Raw genomic sequence first — 26,569 nt, 5'->3', positions numbered from 1 at the left:
TTTAAGAAACACCAGTTGTTATCTATGCAAAAGAGCCACTGATCTCTACGACTTTCAAAGTCGCAGAGAGATCTGTCTTCTGAAACTTGTTATCTCAACTGTCAGTCATTGTATTTTCTTTTTCTCTCCAGAGCACAGTTCAAAAGTTCACTAGCCTGCTCTGTGAAATCATTTAGAATAGAGTAGTGTGTAAATTGCAAATATTAGAGAATGATGCAATGTTATAAAAAACACTATATAACTGAAAATAAAAATATGAGAATATTTTCTTTGCTACTAATGTTCTAGTAATTATCCGTACTACACAACCAATTCATTATATCATATTTTTTTTTTTTTTGCTTCAGTGTCTCTTTAAGGCTGAAGCCAAATACAGTACGTAATACCACTCAGAGACCCCAAATTGATAGCAATGCTCTCTCACCTTAGACAGAGGGACATCAAGATTTACTACTTCTTCATCTGGAAGTGGTGGAATAGCTACAGACCCCTTACCCATGAATATTGTTTTCTTGTCAAGTTCAGGAGCCAGATCATTCTAAAAAGAGATAAACAAAGAAAAAGATATACAATGGCCCTCAGGCATAAAAATGTTTCTTCAGTAATTTTCTAAAAGGGTGCAACACCAAGTAAAAGAAAAAAAACACCCGTTAACCTTCCTTGTAGGATAAGTGCAGCTACCCACGGGTAAATGGCAATGAATGAAACAGTACACAGCAAAACAACATGCGTTTGACACATCCTATTATGTGTTGTGAGGTTCCTCCACCCCCTCCCTGACCACATTGCATACTTAAGCCATTCAGAGGAAAGAGAAAACATTGGGTTTAGTTCTGAAACATTATCCCGTCTTTCCAAATACTAGTATGCTAATAGACATCCCAGAATCCATTGCAGCCATCAAATGACTTGCTTTCCCCTTTAATATCTTAAATTTAGCCCTTACAATAAACCCATTTAGAATATATGTTAAAGTGCTAGTGTACCTAAGTGTGCTTACAATAGGATCCAAGTGAAGAAAGCAATATGCTTGGATTATTGGTTTTACTCCTTTTTAAAAAGGTAAATTTTTAAAAAGTGTATTTTTTTTGCAGAGAGATAATTGCAAACAATTTGCAAACATGATTCCAAGCAAGGAAATATCATTGTAGAACAGTAATCAAACAGCATCACAACATAATGTAAAAATTGGAAGATTCCTCAATAAGGACAGGTAAAAGATTAGTGGCTGGATAGTGTAATGGTTAAAGGCAGGGCTGCCATCAGAATTTCCTGGGCCCCATACTTGGCAAATCTACAGGCCCCCCCTCATTCCAAATAACAATCTGATAGGTAGATTATTACTTGCAGATGAAGTGATAGGCAGATTGTGTGGGGGTGGAGCCACTGTATGTGGGGTAAAGTCAAAGTAGCTTGCCTGTCGCCCATAAATCCCTCCCCCCTGCATTGATTATTGTTCACCAATCACGCAGCAGGGAAGAGGGAGATGACCACACAACTCCTGTTATGCCACGGTAGAATAATTACCAGCAGAGACTCGAGTGGCACTGCCACTAGAGATGGCCCGAACCTCCGATTTTCGGTTCGCGAACCTATCGCGAAAGTTTGGTTCGCGCAAACTTTCGCGAACCACAACAGACTTCAATGGGGAGGCGAACTTTGAAAACTAGAAACATTTATGCTGGCCACAAAAGTGATGGAAAAGATGTTTCAAGGGGTCTAACACCTGGAGGGGGGCATGGCGGAGTGGGATAGACGCCAAAAGTCCCCACGAAAAATCCAGATTGGATGCAAAGCAGCGTTTTAAGGGCAGAAATCACATTGAATGCTAAATTGCAGGCTTAAAGTGCTTTAAAACATCTTGCATGTGTATACATCAATCAGGGAGTGTAATTGGAGTACTGCTTCACACTGACACACCAAACTCACTGTGTAACGCACCGCAAACAGCTGTTTGCGTAGTGACGGCCGTGCTGGACTGGTGCACACCATGGCCAGATTGCTCTTCCTCACTCAGTGAGGTCAGGTAATGTCTGGCTGCCTTATCAACTTTCAATGGTTCTTTCTCTAACATAGTTAAAGCTTACATCTATTTTTTTTAAATTACTTTTTCTGCTGGCTGTTCACTGCCTGTAACGAGAATCTGTTATGGAGGGCAAGTCTGCCATTGGGAGTGACCACGGGTAATTGCCAGGGAATCCTGGTTCGATTCCGGTCCGGAGTGGGAGCCTAAGAAAACGGCTACCACCACCACACATCTAAGGAAGGCAGCAGGCACGCTGTGGGCAAAGGAGCAGGAACGGCTAACACACACATCCAAGGAAGGCAGCAGGCATGGCATGCACGTCCCGACTCAGGGAGGTAGTGACCAAAAAAAACAATACAGGAGGACTTTCGAGGCCCTGCTGTATATGAGATGAATCAACTTGAAATCCTTTAACGAGAATGTGTTATGGAGGGCAAGTCTGCCATCCATTCAAGTGAAAAGGTATGCAGTGACTGTCAGGTATAATACAATGTGCAAAGATGCAGTGAAAGGTATGCAGTGACTGCAAACAGCTGTTTGTGTAATTGACGGTCGTGCTGGACTGGTGCGCACCATGACAGAGAGTGCAGGTGATGGTGGCTTTCCAGCCCATATGGTCGCCGGGCTGAGGTAGCTGAATGACAGAACAGTGACTGTCCAGTTGACCAAGTTTGGTCTGTCCACAATGAAGCAACGACCTTATTACCTTCGGTGTGCCACCCTCCGAGACACTCATATAGCCGGCAGTCATTGCTTCATTGTGATATGCAAGCCCCTTCACCGCACCGTGACACTGCGTGCGCTCACGTAGGTGGGTGGGTGCACAGTGAACAACAGGTAGGTATATGCAGTGGGTATTATGTACAATGTGCACCTGTCACACACAGACAGGTAGCGGACAGGCACAGTGACACTGCGTGCGCTCATGTAGGTAGGTGGGTGCACAGTGAACAACAGGTAGGTAGGTAGGTAGGTAGGAAGGTAGGTAGGTATATGCAGTACTGGGTATTACAATGTGCACCTGTCACACACAGACAGGTAGCGGACAGGCACAGTGACACTGCGTGCGCTCACGTAGGTGGGTGGGTGCAAAGTGAACAACAGGTAGGTATATACAGTGGTGGGTAATGTGCACCTGTCACACACACAGGTAGTCACTGAATGTGCTTGGCCTGGCAGTGGCACTGGCACACACACAGTATGAATTATCAAGGGTGTCTATGCAACACAAGTGTCAGTGGGACACACACAGAAAAAAAAATAGATCACAAGAACAAGATTAGCTCTTAAAAGAGCTGTTGTGGGGTGCTATTTTAGCAATAAGAATCAGCAAGGAGCAAGCTAACAAGCCTACAAGAGCCTAACTAATCTTTCCTTATGAGAGAGTCTACAGCAGCTGTCCCTTCTCTATTTACTGCAGGCACACGAGTGAGTATAACGGCCAGCATTGGCTGCCTTTTATAAGGGGGGGGGGGGGGGAGTGGCTCCAGAATCAGAATCATTTATTTCGCCAAGTACAACGGGTGTTGTACCCGGAATTATTTTTGGCACATACAGGGTCAGTGATGGTACGGTAACAGCAGAATCATAGAAATACAAAAGGTAGTTTCAGAGATATAAAAGCAGACATGTTAAAAAATTTACACATTGCACATTACACAAAACTTAAGCTAGAGTGCTATGTCGAGCGGAGCTGCCTACTACACTCTGTGCGGCGCTCACTGCTCTGCAGCAATAACAGACACCCCACCGCATGTCTTGGAAAATACAGGTGGTGAGAGAGAAGGAGAAAAAGAAAAAAAAGGAGCGATAGTAGACAGTGAGAAAGAAAGCAGTAGAAAGCAGGACCCCCCCCCAAGATAGCAGCGCAACCCAGTCCATTCAAATGTCATACCTGGGAGGCCGCGACGGATCTGCAGCTGCTGCTCAGGCACTGTGCGGCAAGGTGCCAGTAGGTGCCAGTTCGGTGGGCCCCTGCCAGATGCTGGATTACTTAAGCCTGGCAGACCCCGTGGGGGAAGGTGGCAGCACTCGGTTGTTGGAGCAGGGCCCGGTAGCCAGGATGGCCTCAGCAATGTTCCTCTGTGGAGGGCCAGGATGCTTCCTGTGGAGGGCCCACAGAGCAGTGCCTGCATCAGGTGAAGCAGCTCCTGGGCCCATGGTCGCAGCTCCTGGGCCCATGGTCGCAGCTCCTGGGCCCATGGTCGCAGCTCCTGGGCCCATGGTCGCAGCTCCTGAGCCCATGGTCGCAGCTCCTGAGCCCATGGTCGCAGCTCCTGAGCCCATGGTCGCAGCTCCTGGGCCTATGGTCGCAGATCCTGGGCCTATGGTCGCAGCTCCTGGGCCTATGTTGTGCCTGTGGAGGCTCTGGCAGCGGTGGAGGCGAGACCCAGATGGAGAAGCTCTGGCAGCAGTGGGGGAGAGCACAATTGCCGGCGGCCATGCTAGGCTGCTTAAAGTTTTGGGGACCAGGGCTGTGCGTGGATCAGCAGCCTACCGTGCCTATTGCTAGGGCAGATGCCGATCCTGGTCTCGGCAGCGGTGGTGAAGAGCTCCCCATGTGCTGGTCCCAGACTTGGTCGTAGGCAGTACACTGGAGCAGCGGCTCGGCTGAGGGCCGGTGTGGTTGCTGCAGGGGCCGGGGACACCTTCCCACGTGGTGTGATGTGCGTCGGAGTCCAGGGAGCCGGAGTGGTGCAGATGTCTCCAGGCTGTGCGGTGGCTCAGGCAGCGGAGGAGACTCGGACAGTGGCGGTGGAGAGGCAGCGGTGGGGAGCCACGGAGGGCAGTGCTGCGCAGTGGTGGCAGATGAGATGCTGCCGGTTAGCAGATGCGGTCCAGTTCCTGGAGGAAACCGACATCCAGGTCCTCAGCAGCTGGGGAGCTTGGGATCCCAGCGGAGAGCAGGCACAGCGAAGTCCAGATCCACCATGGGGGCCGGCGTCACATGGGCCATCAGCTGCGACGTCCCACGTGATGAGCCGGTCCTCACAACGAGCGCTGGGGAGTAGGAGCCCGGAGAGCCAGGGCACCGGTCGCCGATCCGATGGTGTGGGGAGGCTGGCAGGAGCTCCTGCAGCGATCCATGGCCCGGGGCCCCACGGAGAAAAGCCAAAAAAGAGAAGTTACAGCCGGAGCCCTGTGGCCGTGGCTACCCACTCAGGCGCCATCTTGTTTCAAGGAGGGAGTGTAGCCTGATTGGTTACAATGTGCCTGCTGACTGTGTTGTAGAGGGTCAAAGTTGACCCTAATGGTGCATTATGGGGGCGAACTGAACTTCCGAAAAAGTTTGCGGTTCTCTGCAATCGCGAACCACGGAAGTTCGCTGGGAACCGTTCGCTGGCGAACCGTTCGGCCATCTCTAACTGCCACTGTTTGGGCCCCAGACCATTTCTGGGCCCCATACTACTGTCCCTCTTGTACCCCCCTGATGGCTGCCCTGGTTAAAGGTAACCTGAACTGAAAATAAAAAAAGTCGTCTACTCCTCAGTCTCTTTCTCCTCTCCTGTGTCCCATTTGTCTACTGTGATCGATGGAATTCTCTGTCCTCCATTTAAAAAAAAGGCCATTACCCCATAACAGCTTTCTGGTCAGCACACTGTTAAACTGTAATATCACCCATTTGAGCCAAAGGGAAACATGGACATTACCTTGCACATTCAGTTGTAACTCACAGTTGCTGATATATAACTGACAGCAACTGGTATATTTCAGTTCTGAGAAAATATCGTCGCTTCAGGTTCCCTTTAAGGAGACCAGGGTTCGAAACCTGGCTAGGGGCAGTACCTATTCAGGAAGAAGTCCTATGGCATGACTACGTAACACTGTAAGGTGGCCTCTTGAGTGCTTCCTTAGTGGTTGCAGCTATTGAGCGCTTTAGGTCCGACAGGAGAAAAGCGCTATACAAATGTTTGGATTATTATTATCATCATTATAATACATAAACCTGCAAATATATCAGCACTCTGTGCTTTACATGTAAAGATGAACGGGATGGATGGAGGACATTTTAGAAAGTATGGAGGGCAAAGTTTGTGCCATTATTTTCAAGCCATAAGATCCGAGGAATTCCAAGTATTGAAAAAGCCCTGAAGGTTATCCTGAAGTTTAGTGGTCAGATGGTCTGCTAGCATGATATCCATTTATAAGTTAAGAACTTGTTTAGAGAGAGAAGGTTTGGGGTATGCCAGTTTCTTGCCAGAACACGTTTAGCAGTAGAAGCAACATGCTGGATAAACTTGAGGATAGGATATTTAGCCTTTTTAGGGTTATTAACAAGTAAAAAGACACAAGTGAAATGGGAATGTGAATGTTGTGACCAAGCTGACCTTGGACCAAATGCTGCACCAATATGATTGGCTCTAGGGCGCGACCACCATATGTGCCATAAAGAGCCGCTGCTGACACCTCTAAAACAAGTGGACAAAATTTTGATTTATTCATTTTACTAATTCTTGCAGGAGTGAAATAGGTTTGATGAAGCAGTTTGATAGATGACAGAAGGATGGAATAATAAATGTTATTTTTTGTTACCGTCTTGCATCAGTGGGACCAATGCTTGTCTGAAAGAGGCCAACATCCAGTTCCCAAATCTGTATAAAAACAGGTTTTTGATTCAAAAGGGCTTCATGGATCATAGTGTATAACTCAGAGATAAACCCACTATCAAGGGGGCAGTCTTTGCTTCTTTCCTCAAGATGTGTATACAAAATGACATCTTGGTTTACCTTAAAGGTTTTCAGGAAGTGAAATACTTGTTGAATTCTGAAGACTTCTGAGGGTGGAGGTTGGAAATTCTGGACAAATTGTGTCTTAGATATGAATTTGTGGTGTCTAATAAAGTTGCCTACTTTAAGAAGGCATTTATTTAGCCACCAGGAGAAGATGTGCAGGTCACATTCAGAAGGGAAATTTGGGTTCCCTAACAGCTCAGTCAATTTTAGATTGTAGGGAGTGTTTAAAGTGATGCAAATTGTCTGACTGTCCTGCTAATCCTCTGCCTCTAATACTTTTAGGGCCCTTTTACATCGAGGCGGTGCAGTGTGGTACTTTTACTGCACCCCACCGCTGTGCAATGAAAGTCTATGGAGACTTTCATACTTCTGCGGTATGGTGTGACGGAAGTGACTTTTCGCTGCATCCCCAACGCAGGTCCAAAACTCGTTAATGCTGCGTTGACTTGTGGCGATTTGTGTCGTCCCGGAAGTCATGTTAATCTATGGTGATGCGTGAATTAAAAAAAAATTACTGTTGCGGCGCACATGCGCAAAAGCGTATTTTACCAATACGCTTCTGCATAACCAAAGCAGGAATGACGGCAAGTGCATGTCACTTCCTGCTTGGCTGGTGGCCAGAACACCTTGTTCCCTGAAGGCCTTTTTTGACAGTGCGATGCGGTGCGTTGGGCGCGACGAACCGCATTGCTAACGCTGGTTTTCAGTCTGAAACCAGCCTACACCAAAGACCCTGAACAAGCATGCAGATCAGATGTCTATGACAAATCTGACAAGATTAGCTGCATTCTTGTTTCAGATGTGTGATTTAGACCCCACTGACCAGAAAGAGCAGCAGCTTCCATGGGTCTCACCCCTCAGGTTCATTTTAAAAGTATGAGCAGTTAATAGCAGTAAAATTTTTCAGTCTTGAAAGCATAAATTCAACTTTGTCAGCAAGGTAACGTTTCAAGATCTGAACTAGAAGTTACATGACAGGTTACAGTTCTGAGGTTATGTCATCTTTGAAGCTATACTATGTGCACAGACCATGAGGATAACAAATATCTTGGAAGTTTATGTACAATCACTGACCTGTGTCACTCGCAGGGTTTTTAGTAGGCAAACATTTAGGTTTGGGCTTACGTCTTGGTCCACATGAAACATAAACGGAATCTCTTCTAATGCTTGGGACCGTGACTGTTTTAATGTTGAGCATATCTCCTTCTCATAGGATCCTGGTACTGATACCTTTAAAATTTGGTTCCCTGAAAAGGTTAAAAGAAATAGACCACATAGATAATACACATAAAGAGCACTTTACTCATACATGACAGTAATGAGGCATTACTAAAACTAATCACCTTTAAAAGAGTTCCATCAACCTCTTTAACAAGGCAATTACATTTAAAATCATCCAGAATTCCTTCCCAGTGAATTGGTACAGACAAGATGAAGAATATGAAATTGTTGAGGTATTTTTATGAAACATGTTTAGTCATTAAACCCAACAGCATTTCAGGTAAACTCCAGGATTGTCTGAGAAGTTTAATAAAATGCTAGCCATAGAATCCTGGACAATTTATCAATAGTACAAAATTATGGAAATGCTACATGATAACGCTTAAAGTACACCTGCCATGTCTTACTACTTTAATCACAATTTACTTTAGTCAGAGAAAGTTTTTCAAGGAGGTCTCTTTCACTGTAGTCTGAGGCTGCATTATTTTCCTTTGTAGTCAAAGCACAGTAGACTAAAACTCATCAGGTGACACTACAGAAGATGTGGGGCAATATGCTTTCAGTCCACAGCCGAGGTCAAGTATGTGGCCTGAGATTGACTAGAAAAATAGTTTGTTGAAAAGCTCTACAGTTATCTATGGGCCAGGACCCAGGAGCTGTGTCAGCTGCTGATTCCAAAAGTGCTAGGCTAATGGAAGTTAATGGAGGTGATTCCACAGGAGCAACTACGATCTCCCTAAATTGCAATTGTGGGTCCTGCAGCATTTTTTAAATGATTGCACTCCAATAAAAATTATCGGAGTGCTGCAAAATTGCTTTTCAGTTGCTCATATAAAGCTATTTTGCTAAAAAGCTGCACGTGCATATTACAACTGCCTTTCATGAGAGAGCACGTGTGTGTGTGCGCATGCGTTATTGTGGCAGGGGCAGTTGCGGTGGATTCTTTACAGATTCGGGGTATTACTGTTTTTTTTTTTTCTATTATATGACTTAGCTGTCAAGGATGGGGCACCACTACCAACATTTTCCTTTGAGCACAAAACTGACGCTGTCCACTTCCTTCCTGTATTCCACAGGCGACAGCAGAGAGAGGTGGGTGTGGTCAGGTTAATACTCTGTGCAGAGGAATAAACTCTCCTGGTGGCAGCTGTATACCTTGCGCACAGATCTCCAATCATGTGACTGACTTTTCACCAGGGGATTTCTCTAGAAAAAGCAATTAATATAAAAAGTCCCAAGTTCATTTTTCATTTAATTAATCCCTTCACAAGGTTTTATACTTTTAAAAGTTTTTCTTTGTACTGAGTTCCTCTGCTAGTACTTCATATCCTGGTCCTAGTTTATATACTGTACAAGAAAGTATCCTAAAAAAACTTTTTATTAAAGAACAACAAAAGGAACCTGCACAATTAATCATGAGGGACTCCTACAAGTGAACGCTTACTGCTGACTTTTACTTGCTATATAAACTGTAAATATTTTGCAATGATGAGACTACAGCATAATCTCATAAACTATCACGTAGTAAAAGACAAAGACAAACACTTATATTGCGCTTTTCTCCTGGCGGACTCAAAGCGCCAGAGCTGCAACCACTAGGACACACTCTCTACAGGCAGTAGCAGTGTTAGGGAGACTTGCCTAAGGTCTCCTACTGAATATGTGCTGGCTTACTGAACAGGCAGAGCCGAGAATCGAACCCAGGTCTCCTGTGTCAGAGGCAGAGCCCTTAACCATTACACTATCCAGCCATCCAGTAGTACTAAATGTCCAGGTCCAAGCGTCATAAGTAGTTGGGAGTGACGCCTAGTATAGTAAATCCAGATATAATAGAACTTCGGTTATAGGGAACCTGTTTTTTTGGTCTCTGTGGTATACTGTGTCTGGCTGTAGTGGAAAGTGGGAGGGCGCATGCGTCATACATCAGTTGAAGACCCATGAGCCGTGGGCGGTGGGCGGGCTGGCAGCCACTTGTGGCCTGCTCTCTCTCTGCATGCTACTCTGGGCACATGTGGATTTCCTCAAAGCTCCAGCCGAGGCATGGGCTAAGGACTGAAAGCTGCATCTACTGGTGAGACATGTTTCTAGTGTAAACTGCTGCCTGATTACTGAGGGAATTGCCTATAATCTGTGACTTGTTTGTGCATGGCTGCAATGCTACAGTATCATCCAGGCAGCACAGAAATGTGTACAGAGGAGCACACTATCAATACTGTACTTGCATTAACTGGTGAGACCTATGCTTCCTGTGCAAGCTGTTGCATAGTTATTGCATGCAAATCCTTGCTTACTGAGCACTGCGCACTTTGATCTAGCTTAGATCCTGTCTGTGCTCGCTTGCTGAAGCACTGAAAAAATAAAATTACTCCCAATTATTGAATGAATTAAGATACAGTACTACAGTATACTTTGTGCTTCATTATGACAAAATCTGATATAGTAAACTTTTGCTATAGTAAACTACTTGGCCAGGCCTTTTTAGTTTACTATAAAGGGATTCTACTGTATTAAACTTCTTTCCATATATGCATTGTGCTGAAACTACAGTGGCCATTGTTCTTGCATAAACAAGGTGCAAGATCTGCCACAGTCAGGCCCATATGCAATTAAAAGTTTCTCCTGAGTTTTCTCTTAGTAGATACAGTTGAAACTCTAAAAAGTTTAATATTGTGCAAAAGCCCATTTATTTCAGTAATTCAACTTAAAAAGGTGAAACTAATATATGAAATAGACTCATTACATGCAAAGCGAGATATTTCAAGATTTCAAGCCTTTATTTGTTATAAATTTAACAGCTTATGAAATCCCCAAAATCAAAATCTCAGACCATTAGAATATTGTGAAAATGTTCAGTATTCTAAACTCAAAGGGCTGGTGCACACCAAGAGAGTTCTGAGCGTTTTAAAAAATACTTGCTGGGGGAAAAAACGATTTGCTAATGTATTGCAATGGGATGGTACACACCAGAGCAGTTCGTTTATTTTCCCCCCAAACGCAAACTCGGGTCCTCCAGCATTTTTGTGGATTTCTGAGGCGTTTCTAACTCAATGTTAAGTATAGGAAAGTGGAAAGCCGCTCGGCAACACACTAGATCAGAGCGATTTTCCAAGTGTTTTTGTTACAGAAGCTGTTCAGTTACAGCTTTACTGTAATAAAATTTAAAAATGCTACACCAAAACGCTCCCAAAAAACGCTAGGCATGTTTAGAAAATCGCTCCAAACATGCCTAGAATCGCTCTGAAAAACCGCTTCAAAAACCGCATTTACGGATACACTAGCGGTTTTTGGTGTGCACTAGCCCAAAGTGTTAGACATCTAATCAGCTAATTAATCCAAAACACCTGCAAAGGGTTCCTACTTTCTATATTAGTTTCACCTTTTAAATTGAATTACTTAACCTTCTCGCCGGTTATCCCGAGCTCAGCTCGGGGTAACCTGCGCAGAAGGATTTCTCTGGCCCCGCTGGGCCGATTTTCACATTTTTTTTTTTACTGCACGCAGCTAGCACTTTGCTAGCTGCGTGCATATTCCGCTCGCCGCCGATTTGCCGCTACCCGCTGCGCCACCCCCCCTCCAGACCCCTTGCGCAGCCTGGCCAATCAGTGCCAGGCAGCGCTGAGGGGTGGATCGGGATTTCCTCTGACGTCCCGACGTCCATGACTTCGGTGACGTCATCCCGCCCGGTCGCTATGGCCGGGGAAGCCCAACAGGAAATCCCGTTCTGAACGGGATTTCTTGCTTACTCTGATCGCCGAAGGCGATCGGAGTGGGTAGGGGGATGCCGCTTGTCAGCGGCTATTATGTAGCGAGCCCTGGGCTCGCTACATGATCTTTAAAAAAAAATAAAAAAATTTTTTAAAAGTGCTGCGCTGCCCCCTTGCCGTCAGAATTGGAACGGCAAGGGGGTTAAATAAATGGACTTAGTCATTTTTCAACTTCTTTTTAAAATAATTTTTCAGCACTGTGTAGTTGAATAAGTACCAAAAAGTAGGTGAAAAAGTACTGTCAAAATTATTTTGATTATTTTCTTGCTTTCACAAGGTGTGAAAATATCAATTAAGGAGAAGACAAAGGAGAAAAGGTGAATTGCATATGCACCACAGTTATTTTGATATAGTTACATTCAAGTCCACAATTATACAAATTGTATCGTTAAAAGTTAAGGTAACAGATTGCAACACATATTTAAGATAAAAATTTGGAGACATATGCCATTGTCTGACAAGTTAGATTGGAAATAATCGTTCTGACAGTAAATCTGCCAGAAAATCTCATAATGTGTACCTAGCATTAGTTAAAGAGTGTTATTTCTTGTCCAAACAATTTTCTGCTCCTTAATAGCTGTTCTTATAGTGCATTCTAAGTTTGTTTACTAAATTAACTTGTGAATGTGGTCATAATAGGTAGCAATCGATGGGGAGGAGGATACAGAATCCTGCAGCTCCGCAGAATAGTGAGGACCCCTTAAAGGGACTCCGAGCAGTGCAGAAACTATGGAAAAATGCATATCATTTTAAAGCTCTCTTTCTCCTCTTTCCAATGATATTGAAATTGCTGCGGCCGCGATTTCAATCGCGAAAATAGAGAAAACTAAAAGGCGACGATTTAGGTGTCGCCAGAAAGAGGAGAAAGAGAGCTTTAAAATGATATCCATCTTTCCATAGTTACATTGTATTACAAAGGGCGACTTTTTCCTAAAGTCAGCAGCTCCATTCTGCTGAATGGAGCTGCTGACACTGGGGAAAGTGTCGTCCTGTGTAATACAAGTAACTATGGAAAGATGCATATCATTTTAAAGCTCTCTTTCTCCTCTTTCCAATGATATATAAACCGCCGCCCTACGCCTTTTAGTTTTCTCTATTTTCGCGATTGAAATCGCGGCCACGGCAATTTCAGTCGTGAAAATAGCGAAAACTAAAAGGCGTAGGGCGGTGGTTTATATATCATTGGAAAGAGGAGAAAGGGAGCTTTAAAATGATATGCATCTTTCCATAGTTTTTGCACTGCTCGGAGTCCCTTTAAACAAATGTATTGTCAATCTAATGTAATGGTAATACTTTGCCACAGAACATTGTATTTACTTTTTTTTTCTTTTTAATTACAAATATGCTCTATTTATCGTTGGAAAACGGCGAGGAGTGGTACAACACTGTACTGTAAACACCAATTAGTGTATGAGAACATGCCGTTTGTGCCTTACCGTTAGTCTCTTTTTCACCACTGTTCATCCTTCCTTCAACACAAACACAGGGATGAGCCTAAAATTATAAAAGGTGTATCTTCTTGTAAAATGACAAAGTACATAACACACTGATTGTATTTAAAGATCTGAAAACAGAGCAATGTACAGCTTTACAGTTCTTCAGGTAATCTTACAAAGTACAGCAAAGACAAAGACATCATGGTGGACATCATAGTTTACTTAAATAATTTATTTACAATTTACAACACAACTGCAAGGAACTGTCATTCTGCCTGCTTGACGAGATTATATTGACGGGCACATGAGCAGAAACGGTTTGCTTATCCCTATTGCTAACATTGTCCCACAATTATTGCTAACATTGTCCCACAATTGCTCAGTTAAAGGATACCAGATGTGAAATAACCTAGAGAAACGAGGCTAACAGGCATATACTGTCACCTGTCCTAATGCCTACTGCTCCCCCCATTCTCCTTTCTGCCACCGCATCCTACCTAAATGCCCCTCTGGCAGCCTCTTGCTGGAGTCGGGCACTACTGCATAGGCACTGCCCGGGCTGTGTGCATCCTACAGCGTGCCTGTGGCCGGGAGCTAACTGCGCATACCTATGATGTCATGCGCAAGATGTAGTGACGTCACACGCATGCGCAGAGTGCTCCCGGCCAGCACCTGCACTGTAATGCCTGACTCCAGTGACCCAGAATAGGCTGCCGGAGGGGCATTTAGGTAGAATGCGGGGGCGGAGAGGTGGACAGGGGGAGCGGTAGGTATCAGGACAGGCAACAGTATATGCCTGCTCCCCCCGTTTCTCTAGGTTATTTTACATCTGGTATCCTTCAATTGAAACATTTTTAGAGTAGAAAGGTTGAGAGTGTGCGCTCAAATTATCCATAAACAAAAAAATTATTAAACAACTCATAAGTATATTCTTCTTCTTATTATTATACTCTTATGATTGATTTTTCCAAAAATAAAAAAACAATCAAACAAAGCATTTACAATGTATAATTTTTTTATCTGATTTTTCCAACATATCCAATAAGGTTTTTATAGAAAAATGGAAAATGTATTGTTTTTTTCTTGATCTGAAAAAATAATAATTTTATACTTCTAATACAATTATTAATTGAAAAAAATAGGAAATTTGATTGATTTGATTGTGTTGTGTATGGCCACATTTGGATTGATGCACTTCGGAAACAAAAACAAAAGACCGAGAGCCCAAATGGTGCAGTATGTCAAAGAAACAGGACAAAATGAAATAAAACGAGTTTATACTCACAAACGTGGGTTGCCCCTAGGCAACCACTCCATATGCCGGTGGGGAGAATTAGAACCTGACCCCACTCAGGTATAAGATGTCGCTCTCTGTAGAAAGAAATTTTAGGAAGAATCCTTGCCACCATAGGTGGATCGCAATGTGTTAAGGATAAGTACCAGAGGCGCCAAAAAGAGTAAAAACAATTATAAGAATTAAAATGGGGGGAGACGTACTCACCACCCTTCCAACAGACCAAAACCAATAAAAACCACAAAGTTTGGTCAAAGATTCAGCAATTTAATGGTACTCCCGGGTGCTACGCGTTTCACGGGATTATCCCGCTTCCTCAGGCAATCGAACAGGAGCACAAGCAATTGGGGGTCTGAACACACGCTAAGCTGTGTTCAGACCCCCAATTGCTTGTGCTCCTGTTCGATTGCCTGAGGAAGCGGGATAATCCCGTGAAACGCGTAGCACCCGGGAGTACCATTAAATTGCTGAATCTTTGACCAAACTTTGTGGTTTTTATTGGTTTTGGTCTGTTGGAAGGGTGGTGAGTACGTCTCCCCCCATTTTAATTCTTATAATTGTTTTTACTCTTTTTGGCGCCTCTGGTACTTATCCTTAACACATTTGGATTGATGCTTGCAGACAGCCTAAGTTTCTGGACACAACTGGAGTCAATCCATTCAGGATATCAGAGTGGAAAATCAACAACTATGTGTTTATTTTTTTGAACAACATTTAGGGCCCGTTTCCACTAGAGCGAATCCGCATGCGTTGTCTGCATGCGGATTCGCATAACCAATACAAGTGGATGAGACGGTTTCCACTTGTCAGTTTTTTTGTGCGTTTTTCTGTGCAGGATTTTTCTGCACGGTAGGGCCTGCAGAATTCGCCTGCGTGTGGAATGCAGGCGATTCACAGGCAATGTATTTAATAGGGGAAATCGCACATGCGGTTTTTGCACTAAAACTAATGTACATTGAGCCAGGCAGTGACATGGTTAAAATCGCTGATAGCCTGCCTATGCGAAATCGCATGCGAAATCGCGGCAAAAATCGCATGCGGAATCGCATCCGCATGCGATTTTGTCAGCGGTGGAATCCCAGCGATTCGCACCGCACTAGTGGTAACGGGCCCTTAAAGAGGAACTCCAGTGAAAATAATGTAATAAAAAAGTGCTTAATTTTTACAATAATTATGTATAAATGATTTAATCAGTGTTTGCTCATTGTAAAATATTTCCTCTCCCTGATTTACATTCTGACATTTATCGCATGGTGAAATTTTACTGCTGGCAGGTGAGGTCACTGGAAGGAGATGCTGCTTGCTGTTTTTGGCAGTTGTAAACAGCTGTTATTTCCCACAATGCAACAAGGCTCCCACAGTGTGATGTCAGGACCTCAGAGCTGTGAGGCGCTGACATCACACTGTGGGAAGGGTTTCACCACAAAATCAGCCATACAGAGCCCCCTAATGATCCGTTTGAGAAAATAAATAGATTTCTCATGGGAAAGGGGGTATCAGCAACTGATTATTCAAATTCTACTGAAGCTACTGCTACTGAAGTTCAATTCTTGGTTACGGTTTCTCCTTATGTGTGTAAGAAATTGCAGAAAGCAAACTTCTTCATGTGCCCGGATTTTTATTTTATGTTAGGTACACATGATGCAATTTTCTGACAGATTTACTGCCCGATTGACTATTTCAAACATGTGCGATCTGATTTCTGATTGATTTTCCTTTCACTTCTATTGTAAATTGATAAAAAAAAAATCGATCCAGATTGAATATGTTGGAAATAGTCGATTTGACAGTAAATCTGTCAGAAAATTGCATTGTGTGTACCGAGAATAAGGATTATAGTACTTTTATTTCCACTTGATACACAATATTCTGTTACCCGCAAGTTTGCACAGCTACAGGGCTCAGATCTTTACTAACACAGACCATTCAACAGCATGCTATTTCAGAACAAGTTCAATAATGATTACAGTATATGACCCTGACGCTGAATTTTATATATGGGGTGTATTTCGATGCTTGCATTGCAGGAATTTCTGGGTTGGGTACACAAGTGATTCACCTGGAATTATACAAAACACACCCAGCACGGCTCACTATTTAGAAAAGTAAGTAAGGTAGCAACATTTTTTGGTGCACAGTAACCTGCTGGCAATGTCTTTATATCTTGTCCTTGCAGAATGTTTTCATTCTAAGAGTGAGGCCAGGTTCACAGTGGTTAGTTGCATAATGCACACGTTAAAATAAGTGTACTGCAATGGAGACTACTTTAATACAAATTAATTAAATTATTAACAACTTGATCATTCGCCAGTTGATTTTTAGTAGCTTTTGGTACATTTTGTAATAATAAAATACATTTTTAGGCTTGCTGTATATCAAATATAGTAAAAATGGGGTGGTTGAAAATATTAGCCCAATGTGAATTTTTTTGCTTTCAACACACAATTACAGTAATTAACCAATCAGTTTTGAAACCACCTCTGTGCAGTCAATTGGCTTCCTAACAACACCTGCAGTTAATCGGCAAAAGACTGCAGGCAACAGGGCACCTGAATACATGACAGGGACTACTGTTACTCACCATGCCAAAGACAAAGAGAATCAGTCTGTAACTACACTGCCATTTCCAAGTGATGTACAGTGTATAGAACTGCTGAACCTTACATCATTGCCAAGTACAAGGAGACAACTTCTGTAAGAAACAAACCTGGCCGTAAGCGCAAGATCTCTATTTTAAGGAACATAGTTGTGATGGCTCTTCATCATGCTCAGCTTCAGGGCCATCGTCCCAGAAGAACCCCTTTACTCAAAGAGCAGCAAATCACAGCCTAACTAAGGTTTGCCCATTAACATTTGAAAGGTAAAGCCGAGTTTTGGAAGTCTTTGGTTTGGTCTAATGAGACAAACTGGAAATATTTGGGCACAATGTTGCTAATGTTTGGCAAAGGATGATAGAGGCCTTCAAACCTAGGAACGCAGTTCCCACAATTAAATATGGTGGAGCGTCATGCTGTGGGGCTGTTTTTTGGTTTTTTTTGCAGCCTCGGGCACAGGGAGCCTTGTTCAGGTGCATACAAGTATGGGTCACCTTATAAAAAGAACAGAGACAACGGGAGCCCAAATAGTGCAATATGTAATGATGAGGTAAAGGATGAAAAGTATTATATAAAAGACTACTCACAAATGTGGGTTGCATGAGGGGCAACCAACCACTTAATGACTTAAAGCAAGTGGGGGTATTAACCTGGCTTCAATCGGGGTGTCTACTGGACTAGGTGTGGTTGCTCTCTTGGAAAAGAAAATCTTTGTTTACCTTCACAATGGTAAACACCATGTGGGGCTAGGAGGTGCCCCTCCAGACTAGAAGGTTGTGGGGTGTAAACAGCACAACTGGGGAGTCACATGTCAGTAACATTTATTAGCACAAGCAATGCATTTTGTGGGTCTAAGCCCACTTCCTCTGGCCAATACGGTGCCTAAAAACATAAAAAATAGAGTGCTCGGTAGTATATTCATGTACTGACATATGTGACTGTTGTTATTGAGGTAAGCAGCCTCCCCCTTCTCAATTTTAGTGTTTTTAACCTAGTTTTACATATTCCATGGTGACTCTTTCCCCATTTGTGTTGTTTTGGAGCATGACATCATGAAAAAAGAAAATTATGTTGAGGTAGAATATGCAGAAATCGGCTTGTAGTCTAGGCTTAGGTCGTTGCTGGGTCTTCCAAAAAAACAATGACCCAAAGCAAAAATTAGTCCAACAGTTCTTCGAGGATACCAAAACCAAGATCCTGGAGAGGCCCACACAGAGCCCAGACCTCCATCCTATTGAGAATCTGATCTCCGCCTCTCCCCATCCCTCTCAGTTTTCTTTCACTGAGAGGGGCAGGGAAGAGGGGCAAGGAGAGATGGAGATTGACTGGACTGGAGGCAGAGCTACAGCGCAAAGCTCTGCCTGCCCGGGCAGCAAAATCTACGACCTGGAAAATCGTGGAATTTTGCCCCTGGATTTTAGGGGGACAAGAACCTTGTTCTGCCATGGGGATGCGGCGAATCAGCTTTGATCTTAATGCTTAACATAACTGTGCAATAAAAAGAGGTAAATTATTTGGCTTCAGACGCTCTTTAAAAAAACATTTTAGGAGGTAGCAGTGGACTTACCTCCAAAGAAGGACATAAATAGTCTCAATGAAAGAATATATACTTTATTCGGACAAAACACCACTATGCAACACATTTTGCCAGAGACAACCTGCTTCCTCAGGCAAACTAAGTTGTGTTGTATGAGAGTTTGATGCCTCTGTGTGCCTTAGTGTTTGCAGTTCATGTAGTTTAATATGTGGCCAGGTGGACTAAAGCAGCGATAGGGAACCTTGGCTCTCCATCTGTGATAAAACTACAAATCCCATGATGCATTTGCCTTTATTAATCATGACTGTAGCTATCAGACTCTTGTAATGCATTGTGGGACTTGTAGTTACTTAACAGGTGGAGAGCCAAGGTTCCCTACCCCTGGACTAAAGTATAGCAGAGGCTTCAAACTAGAAGAGCAAATATGTGCAGGTGATAGTTTTGGCAGTATGTGCTTAAAGAGGATTTTTATTGAATATAATGTAATGAATACAATTGTTTATTTTTTAAAACATTCATTTATACATTCATTAGTCAATATTTGCCCATTATAAAATCTAAAAATATTACCTCATCCTGGTTTACATTCTTAAATTTATCAATGATGCCGACATCTTTACTGCTGGCTAGGTGAGTCACTGTGGGACGTTCCCCCCTCTATATAGTGAGCAGGAATGTCGGGTGCTTTGGGTCAGAAAGCTGCATGAACTCAGAGTCTAGGCTAATCATCACTGGGGGGCTTACATAACAATATACAGCAATATATTGCAAGGAGAACAGAGGTGCCCACAGAATAAAATATATCTAAAAATTTTAAAATTCCTCGAGAGGCGGAGGTGGACTCATTTCCCCGAAGCAGACATGATACTGTCGGTTTTAGTACAAACAAATTTATTTATATACTCCAACATACAGTGCAACGCGTTTCGTGGGTATATTCCCACTTCTTCAGGCAATAACGAACAGGAGTACAAACAGTGCAGTGTTAAAGGACTTACGAGCCCAAATAGGTAAAAAAAGAGAAGTACCTTAATCACTTTTAAATGCACGGAGGACGCCATCCGCGCCCTCCGTGCAGTTCCGTCGGGTCCCCGCAGTGTGATAGCCCCCCGTGCCGCTCCCGACCCCACGGACGGGGTTGGGCTCCCTTCCTCTCCTAAGATGGCCGCCGGAGCTGGCTGCGGCGGCGCAGTCCGCATACACGTTAGTGCGGCTGCACAGCTCTAGGGCCCTCCCCCCCAATCCACGCACAGACACGGATGGTGTCCTCCGTGCATTTAAAAGTGATTAAGGTACTTCTCTTTTTTTACCTATTTGGGCTCGTAAGTCCTTTAAGGTCACGATAAGCGCCTCTGATTGTGCTGTATGTTGGAGTATATAAATACATTTGTTTGTACTAAAACCGACAGTATTATGTCTGCTTCGGGGAGATGAGTCCACCACCGCCTCCCGAGGAATTTTAAAGTTTTTAGATATATTTTATTCTGTTGGCGCCTCTGTTCTCCTTACAATATCAGCAACTACCCCTGGTGGAGGGGTTGAATTCCCTTTCTTCTCCTAATCTACAGAGAGCGACATCTTAATCCTGAGTGAGGACAGGCCTAATCTCCTCACCTGCCTATACAGTGGTTGCCTAATTGGTAACCCTGACTTGTGAGTATATCTATCATATACGTTCCATTTACCCATCACCCAACTTACTACACTATATTGGGCTCTTGGTGTCCCTTCTTTTTCTTATACAGCAATATATAGTTATAAAAGCATTTCTGATGCTAAAACCAGGATAATGAATGTAAAAATGGGTATCCTGTATACTTTGTATGTTCCGCTACAAGGTGTTACATATTATCTTTAAAGAGTAACAAAAGGCTAGAATCCTGTGCACAGTCACTCTTTTCTCAAAGGAAACCTAAAACCAATGTGTTCCAGTGAATTTATTTCAATACATTTCATTTATAAGTATAGCAGAGACTTACTGTAGTGTCTGCGCTTTCAGATTTTGCCCCCTTCCTAGGTTTCTCCCTCCATGGCACCACCTAGGCACTCCTTATCAACTGGCCAGTCGATGAGCCTGTCACTGTCTGAAGTCGAGACCCTCCTGTGTCTGTGCGCCAATGCTTCTTCTCCTTCTCCTCCTCCTCTTTGCCGGCACACGCGCGGCTTGTTTACTAACGCACTCGTCACCTTTCACGTCACATGCGCGTGTGCTCACGTGATAAACTAGCGGTGACAGTCCATTACAGACTAAACTGGGCCGGCCCCTTCTCAATTTTAGGCATGTGCACGCTGTTACAACGGCCCGCTACGCGCCCTTCATCAGGACGCTCGTGTACTGAAGTTGAACAGTGCACAAGCAGGGAAAAGCTCTGCCAACGGCTCTGCAAAGCAGAGCGGCACCATATTGACAGAGCCATGGGGGGAAAAAATCAGCCATACAGCCGCAAGAGACATTTAGGAGCGGCGAAAACATGCCAAATAGGATTAGAAAATTAATTGCAAATTGAAAAGGTAATTAGTTCAATTAGGTAATTTTGGTTTAGGTTTCCTTTAAGGATGACCCTTCAATGTTCACTAAAGTTTCTAACTGGAAATACAAACAATCTGCTTTATGTAGGTAGGAACAACTTGAAACCATAACCCCATAAAGTAGACAATGGTCTAGAGGTTAGTTTGTGAATCCAAACTGGCAACAGCATGCTGTGCTGAAATCCCCATTTTGAACAAGTTTCCTCTATTTGATAAATCTCCAACTATAGCCATCACCCATGCAATACCAGTAGAGATTTCCAGGCTTCATCTTCCATATACCACCACAGACCCTTATGCATATTTGTACAATTTTAATTAGGGCCGGGCCGAGGCATAGGCTGGAGAGGCTCCAGCCTCAGGGTGCAGTGTAGGAGGGGGCGCAGAATTCATTCAGCTGTCATTCCTAATTGTGTTTGAAGCAGAAAGAAATAAGAAAAGGGGATACATGGCAGTGACTGCAAACCAGATAACTAGATATTAAGGTGTTGGGGAGGTTGTGGGCCCATGGGGGCCTGTTAGTCTAATAGCAATCAGTGTATGACAGCTGGGGTGGCAGGGATGGAGGGACGCACTTTGGTGTCTCAGCCTTGGGTGCTGGAGGACCTTGTCCCAGCTCTGATTTTAATACAAACATTTAGCAGAGCCAACAAACTGGATGCAACTTGAATATGATATTCAGGTAGCCTCTTACACTACGTACATTCAATAAGATTGGATTCAAGATTACACCAGTGATTCTTAAACTTTTTGGGGTGAGGGCACCTTGATGACTTTGAAACTGTTTCAGGGCTCCCCTGGGCAAAAAAACTGCTGAAATGCTGTTACCACTTTTATTAGGCAGCATCTCCCCCGCCCAGTGGCTAGTGATACTAATTAGTCATCACCCCCCCCCCCCCCTCAGTAGTCAGTGCAATTGCAGTATCTTATGGCAATGCACAATGGATGGGGATGAATGCCGAGGCACCCCTGGGAGGTGCTCAAGGCGCACCAGGGCACCTAGTTTGAGAATCACACACAATCAAATTGTATAATTAGAGATGGCCTGAATGGTTCGCACGCGAACTTATTCGTTCGAACTTCGGTGGTTCGCGTTCGCAAACGAACGCGAACTATATGTGGGTTCGACCCAGCCCCTATACTACATCATTAGGGTCAACTTTGACCCTCCACATCACAGTCAGCAGGCACAGGGTAGCCAATCAGGCTACACTCCCTCCTGGAGCCCCTACCTTATAAAACGCAGGCAGCGTCAGCCATTTCACTCACTCGTGTGGCTGCAGTAATTAGAGGAGGGGGAGAACCTTGCTGCTGACATAGGGAAAGCTTAGTTAGGCTCTTGTGTTAGGCTTGTTAGGTTGCTCCTTCTTGCTGATCTTATTGCATAAAAGCACTCCTCATCCTCAACAGCTCTTATGAGAGCTAATGTTGTTCTTGTGATCTATTTTTTTGTGTGTGTGTGCGTGTGTGTAGCACAGACAATTGTGTTGCATATACAGCCCTGTCAGTCAGTCGCAGCTGCTGCTGGGACCTTGGCCCCTTGGTAATTCCCACTGTGCTATTGCCAGGCCCAGCACATTCAGTGACTACCTGTGTGTGTGACAGCTGCACATTTGTAATACCAATCATTGCATACCCACCTGTTCAGTGCACCTACATACCTACGTGAGCGCACGTAGTGTTATATACCAGTCAGTTGCTGCACCTGTTCACGGTACCTGTGTGTGTGACAGCTGCACTTTGTATTGATACCAGTCACTGTGTACCTGTTCACTGCACCTGTGTGACTGCACATTGTATTAGTCAAGTCAGTGCATACCTTTCCCTTCACCCCCCCCCCCCCAATAGGGGCAAAACAAGCAGAGGCAGGCCACCCGGCAGGTCTGTTCGAGGTTGTGCTGTCGTGATTTCGAGCGGCCTTGGACCAAAGTACAGTGTTTAGAAGGCGGGTGCCATCAACCCCCAAGATTGTCAGGACGTAGTTGACTATTTAACACAGAACACCTCAGCTTCCGCATGGAACCGTGACACATCTTCAGCCTCCTGCTGTGACTCTGGCACCCCACTTAACACTCAAGTGCCATCACCCCAGGGCTCAGCGGTGTGGAAATTTTTTTGTGTGTCTGCTGAGAGCAATGCCATCTGTACTCTCTGCCACCAAAAATTGAGCCGTGGAAAGACCAAGACCCGCGTAGGGACAACTTCCTTACAAAGGCACATGATGACAAAACACAAACTGCAATGGGATGACCACCTGAGGAAAAGCAGCACACAAAAGCAAAGCCACACACCGCAGTGGAAGATACCAGGCCGCAATTATTTCTCAAAAAAGGTGATACCCAAACTGTACTGTGATGTTGAAAGGCAAGTGGTGTCATCTCTGGCACACAGCATTGGGTCAAGGGTCCAGCTGACCACGTGGTCTGCAAAGCACAGTCAGGCCTGCCCGAAGTCAGTCCTCACACACAGCATCTCTGCCTGCAGGCCGCTTGACTGCCTTCTCCGCCACCAGAAACAGGGTCCAGGACACCAGGCAAATTCCTGAATTTTTAAGGCCGCTATAATAATTTTTCTGGTGCGTGTACATGCCTGCCTAATTTTTCTGGTCGCACTGCAGCTGCAACAACAAAACAAAAAGGCATGTACATGTGTCAATTCCCCTTCGTGATCATTACCTTGAAGGGGCTTGCCTATCACAATGAAGCAATGACCAACAGCTATATGAGTGTCTTGGGGGGGGGGAGGGGGCAAACCCAAGATAATAAGGTTGTTGCTTCATTGTGGATAGACCAAATTCGATCAGCTGGACAGTCACTGTTCTGTCATTGAACTACCTCAGCCCGGCGACCATATAGGCTGGAAAGCCACCATCACCTGCACTCATGACGGTGCGCACCAGTCCAGCACGGCCGTGTTGTTTTCTCGGAATTGCTTTACCTTTTACTCCCTACATGTTCCTAACTGCTTCATCTCATAAATAGATGCTAAAGTGGGGGACATCTAGTGGCCAAATAGTGAAATTACACCTATATACATAAAAATAAATACAATTCCCCATTAATTAATCCCATACCTCCTCCCATAGTTATGAAAATAAAACACTTAAAATAAGAAAAAAAAGTGACATTTAAAAAAAAAAAATCATTAATAGTTACCTTAGGGACTCAACTTTTTTTTTAATATGTATGTCATATGGATATATTACTGTTATTTTTGCAAATACAGGCTTGTAATTAGGGATATATATTAAATGGATGCAAAACTGAAAAAATGCACCTTTATATAAATAAAATATTGTCGCCATACATTGTACTAGGCCTAGGGACATAATATAAAAGTTTTAATAACCGGGACAAATGGGCAAATAAAATGTGTGGGTCTTTTTTTTTTATTATTCCCGTTAAAGTGCATTCAGATTAAATAATTATTTGCAAAAAGAACCACCCAAAGAAAGCCTAATTGGTGGTGAAAAAAAAAACAAGATATAGATAATTTTGGTGTGGTAAGTAGTGATAAAGTTATTGGTGAATGAATAGGAGGAGCGCTGAAGGGTGAAATTTACTCTCTACTACAGGGAAACACCACTTGTAGTGGTCAAGTGGTTAAGAAGGCAAATTATACTGAACATTGCTTTTTGACAGGAGGGCTTTTTGGTCTCCTTTAGTCTCCTATACTTTCCTAGTGGTTCTAGCTCACCCTGAGCTGCTTGGGTATTCTATTGTACTGGTCCAAGCCCTATCCTACAGAGCCATATAATACTTACTTAGTTAAATAGTTATTTGGGTTGAAAAAAAGACATGCATCCATCGAGTTCAACCAGAAAACAAAGTACAACACCAGCCCGCCCCCTCACATATCCCTGTTGATCCAGAGGAAGGCAAAAAACCCTTATAAGGCATGGTCCAATTAGCCCTAAAAGGGAAGAAAATTTCCTTCCCGACTCCAGATGGCAATCAGATAAAATCCCTGGATCAACATCACTGGGATTTGCCTATGGATGTCTTTCAATGCAAAGAAAGCATCTAAGCCCCTTTAAATGCAGATATAGAATTTGCCATAACTACTTCCTGTTGCAATGCATTCCACATCTTAACCACCTTAGCGGTATGGACGAGCTCAGCTCGTCCATTACCGCCAGAGGGTGCCGCTCAGGCCCTGCTGGGCCGATTTTGATCAAATAAAGAGCAGCACACGCAGCCGGCACTTTGCCAGCCGCGTGTGCTGCCCGATCGCCGCCGCTCTGCGGCGATCCGCCGCGAGCAGCGGCGAAAGAGGGTCCCCCCAGCCGCCTGAGCCCTGCGCAGCCGGAACAAATAGTTCCGGCCAGCGCTAAGGGCTGGATCGGAGGCGGCAGACGTCAGGACGTCGGCTGACGTCCATGACGTCACTCCGCTCGTCGCCATGGCGACGAAGTAAACAAAACACGGAAGGCCGCTCATTGCGGCCTTCCGTGTTACTTTTGGCCGCCGGAGGCGATCAGAAGAACGCCTCCGGAGCGCCATCTAGTGGGCTTTCATGCAGCCAACTTTCAGTTGGCTGCATGAAATAGTTTTTTTTTTATTTAAAAAAAACCCTCATGCAGCTGCCCTGGCGATCTTAATAGAACGCCAGGGTGGTTAATCAGTCTTACTGTAAAGTACCCTTTCCTAAATAAATGGCTGAAACGATTTTTCTTCCATGCGCAGATCATGTCCTCTAGTCCTTTGTGAAGGCCATGGAAAAAAAAGCTCATCCGCCAAGCTTTTATATTGCCCTTTGATGTATTTATACATGTTAATTAGATCCCCTCTAAGGCGTCTTTTCTCTAAATAAACCCAGTTTATCTAACCTTTCTTGGTAAGTGAGACCTTCCATCCCTCGTATCAATTTTGTTGCCCGTCTCTGCACCTCAATCCCTGCTTTGCACTGATAAAGACCAACAGTCCAAAACAGGCTGTCTGCATGTTGTGTAAATGTGACACCAGTGGTTCTGGATGTAAACCTGGCTTCAGTGGTAAAAAGAGATTTGCATGTTTGGGAATGATGCATCATTAAAAAAACCTCAGTTGCCCAATTAAAGCTGAATTATCGCAAATACCTCCTGTTTTAAGGCAAATTACATTAAAATGATGAAATGCGACCTATTCATAGACTTTGAACAGCACTGTGTTACAGTGCACAAAACAGTGTCTGGTACAATGTAACACAATGTGTCAGTGTGAAAGTACACAAAAAGGAAGTGAGAAAACAAAGATGTTGGTTCACTAAGCTGTGCTACTCAGCAGTCTGTGGTAATCTCCAGCGTACTATATGCAGCCTTAATGTGCGCTGCTAAATTACGCTATGCTCCTATAGTTTAACAAGCGCTTCGTTAAACTTAACGAGCACTCCACTGAACTCACTCTGAGCCCCAGCGGGTCCAGTGGCTTCAAAGGATGAAATTCCTGCACTTTGAT

General features: G+C 44.0%; 1 protein-coding gene across 1 annotated transcript in view; it reads right to left on the bottom strand.

Annotated features, from left to right (window-relative positions):
* The window catches only part of LOC137531726 (cytosolic phospholipase A2 zeta-like), a 106,106-nt gene that overhangs the window by 42,319 nt on the left and 37,218 nt on the right, over positions 1–26,569 (bottom strand). The window contains 3 exon segments of the mRNA XM_068251684.1: positions 425–538; positions 7,834–8,006; positions 13,181–13,238. Of these exon segments, the coding sequence (XP_068107785.1) occupies positions 425–538; positions 7,834–8,006; positions 13,181–13,238 (345 nt within the window).

Source organism: Hyperolius riggenbachi, chromosome 9 (assembly GCF_040937935.1).
Source record: "Hyperolius riggenbachi isolate aHypRig1 chromosome 9, aHypRig1.pri, whole genome shotgun sequence".
NCBI lineage: Eukaryota > Metazoa > Chordata > Amphibia > Anura > Hyperoliidae > Hyperolius > Hyperolius riggenbachi.
The sequence above is the reverse complement of the archived record's forward strand: the minus strand, read 5'-3'. Positions and strand labels throughout refer to the sequence as shown.